This window comes from Morus notabilis, unplaced genomic scaffold, assembly GCF_000414095.1.
Source record: "Morus notabilis unplaced genomic scaffold, ASM41409v2 Scaffold747, whole genome shotgun sequence".
In the NCBI taxonomy this organism is placed as follows: Eukaryota; Viridiplantae; Streptophyta; class Magnoliopsida; order Rosales; family Moraceae; genus Morus; species Morus notabilis.
The window spans coordinates 161788-176081 of record NW_010360787.1 but is presented as its reverse complement, the minus strand read 5'-3'; the positions used below and the strand labels follow the sequence as shown (position 1 = coordinate 176081).

Genomic DNA, 14294 nt, shown 5'->3' with positions numbered 1-14294 from the left:
TTTGCAATCAGGTACTTAATGGCGGAGTGGTCAGTGTATACGATCACCTTAGTGCCCACAAGATATGCCCTGAACTTATCGAAAGCAAACACCACAGCTAACAATTCTTTCTCCGTGGTAGTGTAATTCAGCTGGGCCTCAGTCATCGTCTTGCTTGCATAATAAATTGAGTGGAACACCTTCTCATGTCGTTGTCCCAACACTGCTCCCACTGCATAATCACTAGCATCGTACATGAGTTCGAATGGTCATGACCAATCAGGCGAGAGGACAATGGGGGCAGACACCAGCCGCTTCTTTAATTCCAAAAACGCTTGATGGCATTCGCCATTGAACTCAAATGACCGACTTTGCTCCAACAAACTGCATAATGGCTTAGATATCCTTGAAAAATCTTTTATGAACCGCCGATAAAAACCGGCGTGGCCCAGGAAACTCCTAATCCCCTTCACTGATGTTGGTGGCGGTAGTTTGTCTATTACTTCTATCTTTGCCTTGTCCACCTCAATGCCTTTGTTGGAGATCTTGTGACCCAAAATGATGCCCTCTTGTACCATGAAGTGGCATTTTTCCCAATTTAGAACCAAATTGGTTTCCTCACACCTCATTAAAACTCTTTCCAAATTGGTGAGGCAATCCCCAAAGGAATCTCTGAAAACTGAGAAATCGTCCATAAAAACCTCCAGCGACTTCTCCACCATATCTGTAAAAATGGACATCATACATCTCTGAAAAGTTGCTGGAGCGTTGCAGAGTCCGAAAGGCATCCTTCTGAAAGCAAACGTCCCATACGGACATGTGAAAGTGGTCTTTTCCTGATCCTCTGGTGCTCTGGCAATCTGGTTGTAGCCTGAGTATCCATCTAAGAAACAGTAATATTCTTTTCCAGCCAACCTATCAAGCATCTGGTCGATGAAAGGCAGAGGGAAGTGGTCCTTTCTGGTTGCTTTGTTCAGTTTCCTGTAGTCCATACATACCCTCCAACCAGTAACTGTTCTTGTAGGAATCAACTCGTTATTGTCATTTGGAACCACGGTGACTCCACCTTTCTTGGGTACGCATTGAACTGGGCTGACCCAAGAGCTGTCTGAAATAGGGTAAATTATCCCTGCATCAAGCCATTTAATTACCTCTTTCTTCACTACCTCCTTCATGATCGGATTCAACCTTCTCTGCTGCTCTACTGAATTGCTGCAGCATTCCTGTAGCAAAATTTTATGCATGCAGATTGATGGGCTGATTCCTTTTATATCAGCGATGGTCCACCCAATTGCACGTTTGAACTTTTTTAACACCTCGAGTAGTTGTATTTCCTGCATGTCATTTAATCCAGAGGCAATAATTACAGGAAGAGTATCGGAATCACCCAAATAAGCGTACCTTAAGTGTGCCGGTAAGGGTCTTAGTTCCAAAATGGGGGGCTCTTCCACTGAGGGCTTATGCTGCCTTAAAGGCTCTGTTGACAAGTCCAACGACTCGAAATGCCTCCTAGACTTTGTTGCTGCATGCCTACCCTCCAACCTTGATACTTGTTTATCATTGTTGTCCTCATTAATCTTCGAATCAATCAGGTCCTCCTCTGTCATCAATTTCTCAGCACATGTCTTTTCAAACTCTGCTGCCACTAATGAATCCAAAACGTTCATTGCTGAACATTCCTCCACCTCATCAGTGAAACGCATCGCTTTGAACACATTGAAAGTGACTTGTTGATCGTGGACCCTCATTGTCAACTCTCCTTTTTGAACATCTATCAACGTCCTGCCTGTAGCTAAGAAGGGTCTCCCCAAGATAATCGGTACCTCCTTATCCGCTTCATAGTCCAACACGATGAAGTCGGCTGGAAATATAAATTTGTCCACCCGTACTAGGACGTCCTCTATTTTTCCCTCTGGGTGAGCATAAGACCTATCGGCTACGTGCAATGTAACAGTGGTGGGTCTCGCTTCACCTATTCCCAGCTTTCTGAAAATGGACATTGGCATTAGATTAATGCTTGCCCCCAAGTCGCACAAAGTTTTTTCGATGTATTGATCTCTAATGGAGCACGGTATGGTGAAGCTACCAGGATCCTTCAACTTGGGCGGCAGCCGATTCTTCAAGATTGCACTGCATTCTTCGGTTAGTGCCACCGTCTCAAATTCACCTAGCCTTCGTTTCTTTGAGAGGATATCCTTCATGAACTTAACGTAACTCGGCATTTGCTCCAATGCCTCCACGAGTGGAATGTTGATATGAAGCTATTTCAGCACGTCAAGGAATCTCCTGAATTGCTTATCTTGTTTTTGATTTTGAAATCTCTGTGGAAATGGGGGTGGAGGTCTCTCTGGTTTGTTTTGCTTCAGCTTTGCTGTAGCATCCTGGTCGACCACATCCTGTTCTGATTCAGCTGGTGGTTGCTGGACTTCCTGGGTTTGGATCGAAGAGTGCTCTGTTGCTGCAGTCTGTCGAGTTGGTTGTTCAATTTCTCTACCATTCCGAAGTGTGATAGCTTTGCAATGCTCCTTACACTGTTCCTTACCATCTCTTCTTGGGTTTTCCGTATCGCTCGGAAGCGATCCTTGGGGTCTATTACTGAGAACATTAGCCAATTGCCCCACTTGATTTTCCAAGGTCCTCAACGATGCAGCTTGACTCTAGAGGAGAGCTGCTTGACCCTGAATGAGCGAGTCATTCCTTGCCATGTACTCTTTAAGTAATGCCTCCATAGGGGTTGATGACGCTTGATGTGGCTGCCTCTGATTTGATTGCTCTTGAGGTGGCTGTCTTTGATGTTGATGTTGATGAAATCCTGGTGGATATGCTGGCTAGGCCCTGGCATCGAACCAGCTTCTTGATTCGACCAAGAAAAGTTCGGATGCTGCTTCCACCCCTGGTTATATGAGTTGGAATAAGGGTTGTTATTCCGGTTAAAGTTGTTCACATAGCAAACCGACTCGGGGTTGGATGGGCAATTTTCAAATGAGTGCTCAGCTCCACAGTAGACACAAGTTAATGCAACTGGGGTTGCTGCATTAGCTGGAGCAGCCACATTTAGAGACTTCAAAATATTGGAAAGAGAAGAAACTTGAGCAGTCAACGCAGTCACCGCATCTACTTCATGAATTCCTGCCACTCGTCTCCCTGCAGAAACTCTTTCGGTGGGCCACTGGTAATTGTTGTTGGACATTCTTTCCAGAATTTCATAAGCCTCGTTGTACGACTTCACAAGTAAGGCTCCATTCGCTGATGCGTCCACCATGGCTCTAGTCGAAGCATTGAGCCCATTGTAGAAGGTTTCCATTTGAATCCAATAGGGGAGTCCGTGGTATGGACACTTCCTTAATAATTCCTTAAAGCGTTCCCATGATTCACATAGAGCTTCCCCTTCCAACTGCTGAAATGATGTGATATCATTCCTAAGTTTGGCATTTTTGTTCGGAGGGAAATATTTCACCAGAAATTTCTCAGCCAAATCATTCCAATTAGCTACCGAATCTGGTGGCAGAGAATTCAGCCATGCTCTAGCTCGGTCCCTTAGAGAATAAGGAAATAACTTGAGATGAAGAGCCTCTTCTGTCACACCTGGGGCCTTAAATGCTTCACATACTTCAATGAAAAGCCGAAGGTGCATGTGTGGGTCATCGGTTAGCATCCCGCTGAACTGCCCCACGGTTTGGAGCATTTGGAACATGACTGGCTTCAACTCGAACTTAGTTGCCTGGATTTCTGGCCTCACAATGCCTGGATGCAAACCATCGAGCATGGGGATGGCATAATCCCTAATGGCCCTGTCCCTATCCTCTGCTATTACTACCACTTGATTACCTTGATTATTCCCACCTACTCCGTCAGCCATTTCTTCAATTCCAGCTAACCCCTGTTGTTCCCTTCTTCTGGCTCTAAAGGTTCTTTCAATCTCCGGGTCCAAGGGAATCAAATCTGCATCCCTTGGTCTATTCATGCAAGAAGGTTACACCTGCTTTAGCACAACAGGAGCAACTGAGATTAACAGAAGCAATATTGGATTTAAATGAACAAAAACTTATTTCTATAATAATTTCTATTAACGCCAAGTCCCCGGCAACGGCGCCAAAAACTTGTTCGCCAAAAACTCTATGCATAAAATGACTCCACGCAAGCGCACGCAATCGAACAAGTAATATAGTAATGAGTAAAGTATCGTCTCCACAGGGACTGAGTTGCATAAGGACAAATTATTATTTTCTCTCCTTGTTTCTTATTAGCTTAATTTTTCTTTCAATGAATGCCATCATAAAATTCAATGTTTAGGAGCCTTCACTCTATTAAGAGCATGTTTATTTTGCATCAAAGGAAAAAGAAATAAGGAGTGATTTTCTTTTTCATCTAATAATGTGTTTACTTATAAAATTAATAATAAAGATTTAATTGGCCCAACACAATATGAGGAATAAGGAAAGGGTTTACCAATTTTTCCACCCCTTAGTATCAAAGGGAAATAATGCTACATTTACTTATCTTCCTTTAATGAATTACTATACAGTCAATGATTATTTAATTTTGTAAAAGGACACATTTTAGTGATTACATTCATAACATTGTTATTCCTAAATTTAGTAAAAATAAGAAAGAAAATGTGGTTGTTTCACATTACACTATATAATAGTCAAGTAAACAAATAAAATAAATTTAATCTTATTATTTTACTTTTTTTTTCTAATCTCATTATCTTTCTTATTACATTTTTTTACGATTTGATAAATGTGCCAAGCGTGTAACATGTAGCATGAGAGAATTGGCACGTTAAAGACAATATGATTTCGTGCATGTGGCTAATATCAAGGATCAGATATAAGATATTGTTCATCTTTGAGGGGCCACAAGTTGTCCAATGATGGAGGAGTAGGGAATCAAGTTATAGTTTTCTTTGTATAGACTCTCATAATTGCTCCTATGTATTGTCATTTGTATTCTTCCGTATGAGCTTGGATCGGTTTAGAATTTTTTTTTTCTAGGCTCGTGTTTGTCTTCTTACTTCGAATGCCTTCTTGTACTTTGCAGTTTCTCAACTCAAGTTCTTGCTGCAAATCACGTCCTGTAGCAAGCTCACTTGCCTTGATGCTTATGTGAGTGCCTGCAGTTTATATGTATCCGAATCAGGAGAGCCAATTCCATTAAGGATTTTTCACAACCAATTTAAGAAATCACATTTCGTGTTAAATCTTCTTAGAGTGACAATTGATGCAGCCATGTCGTTTTTTACCATTGATTAGTGTTGGTCCCATAATGTGTTTCACGTGAAGCCCACAAAAATCAATAATGAAGAATAAACGGCTTCTATGTACCTTTTTCTTATTTTTGAGTTGTTATTGATCACAATTTCTCTGTATCTTTTCCTTATTTTTGAGTTGTTATTATCATAATTCATCAGTTTTATTTTAAATAAAGTCAATTTAATATTAAAATCAAGCATATGATACAATAAGCGAGTGGTACAATACCTCCAATCAAATTAATGCTATCTTCGAACCTTAGTGCAAATCTAGCCAAGCATGAGCTGCATCATTAGTATCTCTAGAAATATGAGTAATCTTAACCGTGGAAAATAGGATAACAAGTTGAATGCATCTCACAATAGAATGGCAACCCCTATACAAATTGGCTTGGGATTCTTCAAAAAGCTTGAGCCACCACGTGTGTCTCACATCACCAGTTCAAATTAAGATTAGGCTATTGGAACTCATTTAAGATCACATATTTCGCTAATTGAAGTGAGACATTCTCAATTAATAAATATAATCAAAATATCTTATATTTTTATATTTATTAATTAATCTACTCTATAAATAGGAGATTGCAGAAAATTAGAGAATACAAATTTTTGTTCTCCCTATCTTATAGTGGCCGGTTTTATAAAGTGAGAAAAAGGAAAATTTTCTCCCCAATACAACGTCGTGCATGTGTTGATGTTCGTAGAATACTTAAGTGTTTGAGTGCTTATCCCGTTTTGTTTCAAGTGCGCCCACACACACGTCTTCATAGATTCAAGGAATTGATGAAAAAGATTCGGGTATTCTAAACAAGCTTACAGCGAGGAACATTCATGATCAAAGAACTCAAGTTATCGACATAATCGTTCGCTAAGTAAATTTATTGATAAATTAATTTATTCGTGCATAAATTACTGTATTCTATAAAATATCTCAAAAATTTATTTAAATTAATTTATTCATAAATTAATTATTGGTATAAAAAATCGTTTTCAAAACAACACTTTATTCAATTGGCCCTATACAGTGACTCACAATTCAAGGCCAGCCAAGTGTTTCTCTGCGTCGTGTGCACTGGAAAGTATTTGGAGAGCTCGCAACGATGCCATCTTTTGAGAGCAGACTTTTAATCCTCTTAAAGTCTTCAAGGAGGTTGAATTGCTTTATTTAGAGTACCTCCTGACCCCGCGATTAGAATTGTTACGCATTGGCAGGCACCTCCTCCAGGCTGAAAAAACGTTGAATACAGATATCTCTATGGGACAATTCAACGCAACGATCTCTGTAATTGGAAGAAAACCTGATAGCACTGTGATCATTGCAGCCTCAAAAAATACTAATGCTGACGATGATGCTTTGGCTAAAGCTGAAGCAATAAGTTTCGCACTCTTGTTGGCTGAATTCTATGGCTACTTCCCAGTGACAACAATTGAGAGTGCTTCCGCCAAGGTGACAATAGAGGTTGGAACTTTGCCGCTCACAACTTAGCTAAGTGGTGTAGGGTATGTCTTGTAGTTGCTGAGGTTCCCATCCCTTTCAAGTGTATTCCATAAGGGATATTTAAGGACTATGATCTACGGCCTCATTGTCCTTAATCGGCTTCGTCGTTTCTTTTCTTTGTTAGTTTTGTCTATGCTTGTTTTAGGCTCAGGAAAAAAAAAAAAAAAAGAAAAAAAAATTCAAAAGTAATAGAGAGAGAGAGAGAGAGAGAGAGAGAGAGAGAGAGAGAGAGAGAGAGAGAGAGAGAGAGAGAGAGAGAGAGAGAGAGAGAGAGAAATTTGAAAAAAGAAAAAAAAAAAGAAAAAGAAAGCCCCACACACATACGAGAAAGCCAGCATGAATGATATCCCCCAAACTCATTAATATAATTAAAAAAAAAAAAAAAAAAAAACCCCCCCACTTCTCATCTCTCTCGCTCCACACTCGCTGTCTTTCTCAATCTTCTACATTATAAACTTCAAAGCAAAGAACAAACACAAATAATACCAGCATCATTCATATTTCTTCAACCACAACAACAAAACGCCTCTCTCTCTCTCTCTCTCTCTCTCTCTAAAACTTCCCCCAAAACCTCAGCTTCCACAGAAACCGAGAAATGCTAGATCCAGCAAACGATCTCCTTCCTCCACCTTCCTCTCCCACCAACTCTTCCATTTCCTCCTCCGATCTCGACACCGAGGTAATCATCGCCGATCTTCTTTCTTCTCTCTCTCCTAATTTCAAATTTCAAATTCTATTCTTTTCTTATTCTAATTCACTCTTTGTCGTTTTTTGCAGTCCACGGGCTCCTTCTTCCACGACAGAAGCACGACACTGGGAACGCTAATGGGCGTAAGCTTCCCTGCGATCGCCTTCCGAGCGCCGTCGCAGCGCCGCCGCGAAACCCCGATCTCCACATCGGCCGCCCAGTCCTCCGTCGTCGCCGGCGCCGGCTCGAGAAAGTGCAGGAAGGCGAAGACTAAGAAGGCGGTGGCGGTTGTGGCAGAGAGGACGCGGCGGTGGTGGAGCTTGTGCCGCGATGATGGCGATACGAAGCCTGCGTCGCTGGGAGAGTTTCTGGAGGTCGAGAGGAGGTTCGGTGACGGCGCGTTCTTCGGAGCCGCGACGGAGTTCGAGAGAGCGGTGGTCGGAGAGCAGAGGAATGGACGGGTCTTGTTCGCCGACGGTAGGGTTCTTCCGCCGGCGGTGGATGTTGACGAAACGACGTCGTCCTCGGATGGGGCTCTCTGTAGATTCCCTGTTTATCTCACTGGGATCTGCAGCGGTTGTGGTGTAGGATAAAATTTCCTCTCTTTTTAAGTTGTGTTTTATTTTTTTCTAAAATATTTGTTTCTTCCACTAATAATATTTAAAGAATACATAAAATATTCTTTGGCTTTGTTCGAAGGGGATTAAAATGGGGTAATAGGGCGATAAAAGAAAAGAAAAAAAAAAAGAGCAAATTTGGCTTTTCTTTCGTATTTGGATTTTTTTTTTTTTTTGGAGCAATTTCGTATTTGGATCTTTTCTTTCCGTTTTATTATTATTTTTCTCTCTTTGTTTGATTTTAAAAAGGGAAAACTATATAGTTGTTTATAACGTTTAGACAGACGTATTAAATTATCCTATGATTATCCGTTTAGTGATATAGTCACGGTCACTTTCGGAAACATACTTTTGTAAAGATAAATGTTAAGTGATGGGTCAAGCTTTTGGCTACTTTAGTGGTTGCTCTGTGGTCCTACGGAGAGAGCCAACGAGTTTCAAATGTCTAGTCCTTAGTCATGTGAGATAGTTTGGTTCTTCAAAACTTTTTGCAAAGATGTCAAGGATACAATTCTGTCATTTCACAAATCTCTGATGGACATTTGGTTTCTACCATATTTGGCTTTACTTTTTACCCATTCTGTGTGGCAACTTTAAACTTGCTTTGAGTTGGAAGCAAAGATGAAAATATGATATTTAATAATGGTGGAAATTGACGTAAAAATCAGCATATTAAAACGCTTTATTTTTAAATTAGATTTTAAAAATCTTAAAATAGATAATAATACATTAATTGGATGAAACTCTCAATCAAAATATCGATTACTTGATAAATATGGAAGATAAAGTGTGATTATAATACCATAAATGTTCAATACACGTTCACAAATTAACTTAAATAGTTGAAAGTTAACGTAATACATATGTTATACATATATGGTTTCATAGACGATGATAAATTATCAACACTAAATGGAGCTTCTATGAGGTTGGAATGTATTTTGAATGCATTCTTAGTTTAAACTTGTATTGATACCATGACATGGAGTTTGAATAGTTCCTTATATACTTTTGGACATGTCATATTTTTTAGATTTTTTTAAATAGTAAAATAATAAAAATATATATATATATATAAAGTTGCAGAAATTTCTATGGAAATTTACTTATATTTTTTGCAAAATTTTCGTAAAATTTCCACGATATTTGGTCATTTAACACTACGTTTTATTTGAAAATAAAAATTTATGTAAAAATATTGATATTTACGGAAATATCTGTAAAAATTTCAAGATATTTTGTAAAAAAGATACTACATTCTTATTTTTATATCGGTACTTTCAAAATACGAAAATTTCCGAGAAATATCGAGAAAAAATGTTGATATTTTAATCCTTAATTGCAATGAGAATATGCGTTCACTTCTTGTTGTCTGATTTCCTAATTGAGAATTTGAGATAGATGTATTATTATTTTTTCATTAATAATTCAAAATTATTTGACATGATTTAAATACGAGGAGAATTTAAGATATGATATATAAAAATATATTGATTAATCTATGTATTAAACCGTCATTTTTATATTAGATTTTGTCAAATTTGTATATATATGTGTGGTTTTAATGGTTATTTTATTATTTATTTATTAATGTGTATTATTGTTTTATTCATAAAATATTAATACGATAGTTGTAATAAATTAAATAATTGATTAAAAAATTAATGATAATTAATTAAATTAAATTCTTATCATGGTATATAATTAAATTTTTATATTTAAAAATAATTACTGATGAAAACGTAACTATTAAAAACTAGTCTATATATTTCTATATATATATATATTATTATCAGAACATAAACATCCTACCTCTAATACCTCTATCTCTATCCTACCCCTAATAAGTTCTTACACGTATTATACAATTAGTAGTACGACTCTGTGGTAAACTTAATTGTCTAGAAATTACTCATACTGGTTTCTGAACTGTATAACTTCTGGATAATTTACCGTTTGACACTTTTGAGCGTGACAATTGCCTTGCGGAGCACTTATTGTACCTCTCAAAGAGCTGATTTGTCGTGGTCTGACCTTGAAAATAATAACTACGCTAACCACATGACATTCAAATACCTTGACAAAACTCATGGTAGGAGCTATATTTTTACCCTATCAATTGGTAATATTATTTTAACGTTGAATTAACTTTTTAATCGTGTGATTTAGAGTCTACAATTGAAAGTAGTTTTATACTGTATGTTTGCGCGCTTTAAATTTTAATGTGGACATTCACACATAAATCAATTCTTTAAAAAGTTAAATTTAACTGTTAAAAATATTACCTACTGATAAAGTAAAAATATATGCCATACTATAAAAGTTATCACTGTAGGGATTGTTTTGGTAAGTGTTTGTTTTAAACCGTGAAATTTAAGTTGGATTTTGTTAATTTTTCTTTTTTTTTTTTAAATTTTGATATGATTTTTACTAAATTTAAAGTTTAAAAACATGGCTATAGAACCGTAGAAAGCTTCATACACGCAGACACACACACACACACACATATATATTACTAAAAAAACATTATGCGATAGGCAATTATGAATTGTGTCAACTAAAAATAGTTCTCCCTGCGCTTAATTTGGAAGACATAATTTGATGGGGAAACTAGAAGGCAACTACTGAAATGACGTTTGTACTAAATGGGCCACTGACCATAACCAACTACCAATAGTCAGAGTTTGAAAAGGTTCACCAGTTGTACCCCTCCTACAGAATGAAGCACCCTTCTTTCTTGCGCAAAGCAATGGCCAACAACTCAGTGTGCCCTGGTGCTTAAAAAAAAAAAGAAAAAAAGAAAAAAAAAAAAACATGCACGCATGATGCATGTTAAAATATGCAAAAAAGAAAGAAAGAGAACCACAAAGCGCACAAACACAGAACTTCAGCAAAAAAACAAAAATAGAAAAAACAAAAGCCAGCCCGCTATTAGGTCACGTAAGAGAAAGCCCATTGGTTCTTCATTTCGTTTAAAATTTGACTGAAATGTTGGAAATAGAGAAAAGAGACTTAAAATAAGTAAAAAGTACGCTTTTATTAAAGTGTAATTTGTCCCCTTTTGTTAGAGATTACTTGGGATTCTCGACAAATCGCTCGCAGAATATGATAAGTTTTCAAGTTGTTAATCACAAATAAAATGACAACAACACTAAGAACACAATAACTCATATAATTTTTGGAAATTTTGAACAAGAAGAGAGAAGAATTGTAGAAAATTATATCTCATAGATTTATCAGCAATTCTTATTCTTTTATAGTTTTTTATCACACCAATACGTACAGACATAACCAAAGTTGAAGAGACACCTTTCCCATTTGAATTGGTGTCAATTCAAGTTTCAAAATCGTGTCTGATCGTCACGGCACTGTTGTGCCAGTTTCGGGCACATCAGCACCAGTTTCGGGCGCTACAGCGCCCGTTTCTGGAAAACCAGAAACTGTCTGCATAAGCCCGAGCGCCGCGGTGCCCAAACTCAGTGCCGCGGCGCTCTGTTCTCTGTCTAGTCCAGCGCCGTGGCCCCCAAACTCAGCGCCAAAGCGCCCTGCTTGCTGAAAATTATGTCCATTCCAGCGCCGCGGCGCCCAAACTCACTGCCAAAGCGCCCTGCTTGCTGAAAATTATGTCCATTCCAGCGCCGCGGCGCCCAAACTCACTGCCAAAGCGCCCTGCTTGCTGAAAATTATGTCCATTCCAGCGCCGCGGCGCCCAAACTCACTGCCAAAGCGCCCTGCTTGCTGAAAATTATGTCTGCTTTTAGATGTGATAAAACTTAAACAATCCCAACAATCCCCCACTTGTTTAAACATAATGTTGAAGAATTCTATCCAGAAACATTATATATGCATAAAGTAAAATAATATCTTTCGATTTGAATTTTACCTTAGTGTAAGTTTCACAAATGTATATCAAAATTTCAGGTAGCCTAAGGCTTTGAACCGGTTATTCCTTATGATAATACCGGTGAATCCACACACATAAATACATTAGAGTTCAAGTATTCTACACGACACTCACTGCACTATTCATGGTCTTGTGCAATCCTGATTCATAAACTTTTCAAAGAGAAACTCTAACTCTTCTTTGAGACGGCACCACCTCTAAGTTTACATAGGTGAAGTTCTTCTAGTATCTTTGTTACTTTTAAGATACTTGTTCTTAAAACTGAACTTAATTAAGAGTTAATCTTAACTCATCCCTCACACAGTAACAACCAGTACTAAAATTCTTTTGGGCTTAATGCTTAGTGCTGAAATTCTCCACTTATCAATGATTTGTTACTACCCATTGAATCTAAAATTACTCATTTCATAATGTTAGATTGGGTTGCCATCATTGGTGGATTTTAATCTAGGAGTTTTAGCCCCATCCCATTTGACATCGTCCTTATTAAATCTCTCGAAAGAGCTTTAGTAAAAGGATCTGCCAAATTTTCAATGGATTTCACATATGCAAGAGAAATTATTCCATCTTTGATTAATTTCCTTACATAATCATGTCTAATACTTATATGTCTTGACTTTCCGTTGTATATCTCGCTATATGCCCGAGGTAAAGTGGCTTGACTATCACAATGTATTGATATCGCTTATACATCCTTCGTAGTCAAAGGAATCTCCAACAATAGGTCCCTTAACTACTCTACTTCATTCCTAGCTGCTGCTAATGCAACAAATTCTAACTCCATAGTTCAGTGTGTTATATAGGTATATTTCTTGGATTTCCAAGAAATAACACATCCTCTCAAAATGAACACCCAACCAGTCATTGATTTGTTATCTCCAATACTTGATATCCAGCTTGCATCTGTATATCCTTCTAGAATAGTAGGGAATTTTGAATATTGGAGACCTAAGTTTTTGGTTTTCAATAGATAACCTAAAACTCTACCAATGGCCTTTCAATGTTCAACACTTGGATTGCTAGTAAATCTACTCAATTTACTAACAGCAAATGCTATATTAGGTCTTATGCACTGCACTGCATACATAAGACAACCAATAGCACTTGCATACTCAAGTTGAGTCACTGCTCTTCCATCATTCTCGAAAAGTTTTACACTAGGATCAAATGGAGTACTGACTTCCTTTATCTTTAAGTGACTGAACTTTTTCAACACTTTCTCAATATAGTGTGATTGAGTTAGAGCGTACCCCCAATTATTCAGTCTAATTTTAATCCCCAGTATTGTATCCACTTGACCAAGATCTTTCATCATGAATGTGGATGATAAAAACCTCTTCGTTTCTTTTATGCCTTTCATGTCATTGCTCACAATTAGCATATCATCAACATAAAGACATAAAAAGATAATACACTTATCACACACCTTTGTATATAAGCATTTATCTGAAGTATTATGAATAAAACCATTTGAAAGTATAGCTGAATCAAACTTTTCATGCTATTATTTTGGTGCTTCTTGTTTCTCAAATCTAGATAAAGAACGCAATCTCTCTCGAGCATCAAATTCGCAATATAAAAATCATCTAACTCATTGGCCAAATAAATTAGAAGCATTAAGCATAGAGAAACATAAATGAATTAAAAACGAAATTAATTTAACAATAAACAAAATATTCAAAACATAGTTCAAATAAAACTACATCAAGTCCTAGGTTTAATGTCTAGCTCAACGTGGAAAAATAGATAAAAGAAGATAAAACCCAATATCCATTGAAGAGCTTCCAAGGACCTCCAAGATGAAGGATTTCGGCCTCCTTTTGATGTTTTCTTCAGTTTTCCGGGCTCCCTTCTCAAGTGGCATATCTTTCCTTTTATACTACAACATTTCAGAGCTAGGGTTTCATACGCGCGCTACAACCTGCGTGAAAACGCGCTGCAGCGCGCGTTTTTGGAAGAAGAAGCTCACTGTCGTGGGCTGAGGCGCACTGCAGCGCCTTTGGGCGCGCTGCAGCGCGCAGGGCATGCATCAGGGCGCGCTGCAGCGCGCATTTCTACTCTGGGCGCACGGGCGCACACTTGGACGTGGGGCGCACGCCTGGGTGTGGGGCGCGCTCTTGGTGGCCAGGGCGCGGGCGCGCACCCCATTCTGATTTCGCTTTCCTTTGCATACTGTAGCCCACTTTCTTGCATTCCAAAGCCTCCTCTTTTGTGCCTTAAAATCCTCTTTCGTCTCCTCTTGCCATTGATTCACAAGTTGGGCAAATATTCTTCTTTTCTTCATGCAAGATCATCCAAGTTCGCATTTATTTCTAATTCCTATAAAAAGCATACAAAAGACATTAAACTAACAA

At 38.1% G+C, this 14294-nt stretch overlaps 1 protein-coding gene and 1 non-coding gene across 2 annotated transcripts; both read left to right on the top strand.

Moving 5' to 3' along the window:
- Positions 1 to 3299: 3299 nt before the first annotated feature.
- Positions 3300 to 3406, top strand: LOC112091443. Its single transcript, XR_002902146.1, has one exon. It is a non-coding gene; the product is annotated as a small nucleolar RNA R71 (small nucleolar RNA).
- Positions 3407 to 7036: 3630 nt separating this feature from the next.
- LOC21392160 (uncharacterized protein At3g17950) lies at positions 7037 to 8089 on the top strand. The gene is made up of 2 exons (XM_010097348.2): positions 7037 to 7410; positions 7509 to 8089. The coding sequence occupies exons 1-2, from the start codon at positions 7327 to 7329 to the stop codon at positions 8010 to 8012; spliced, it is 588 nt and encodes a 195-aa protein (XP_010095650.1). The 5' UTR covers positions 7037 to 7326; the 3' UTR covers positions 8013 to 8089.
- The last annotated feature ends 6205 nt before the right edge of the window (positions 8090 to 14294 follow it).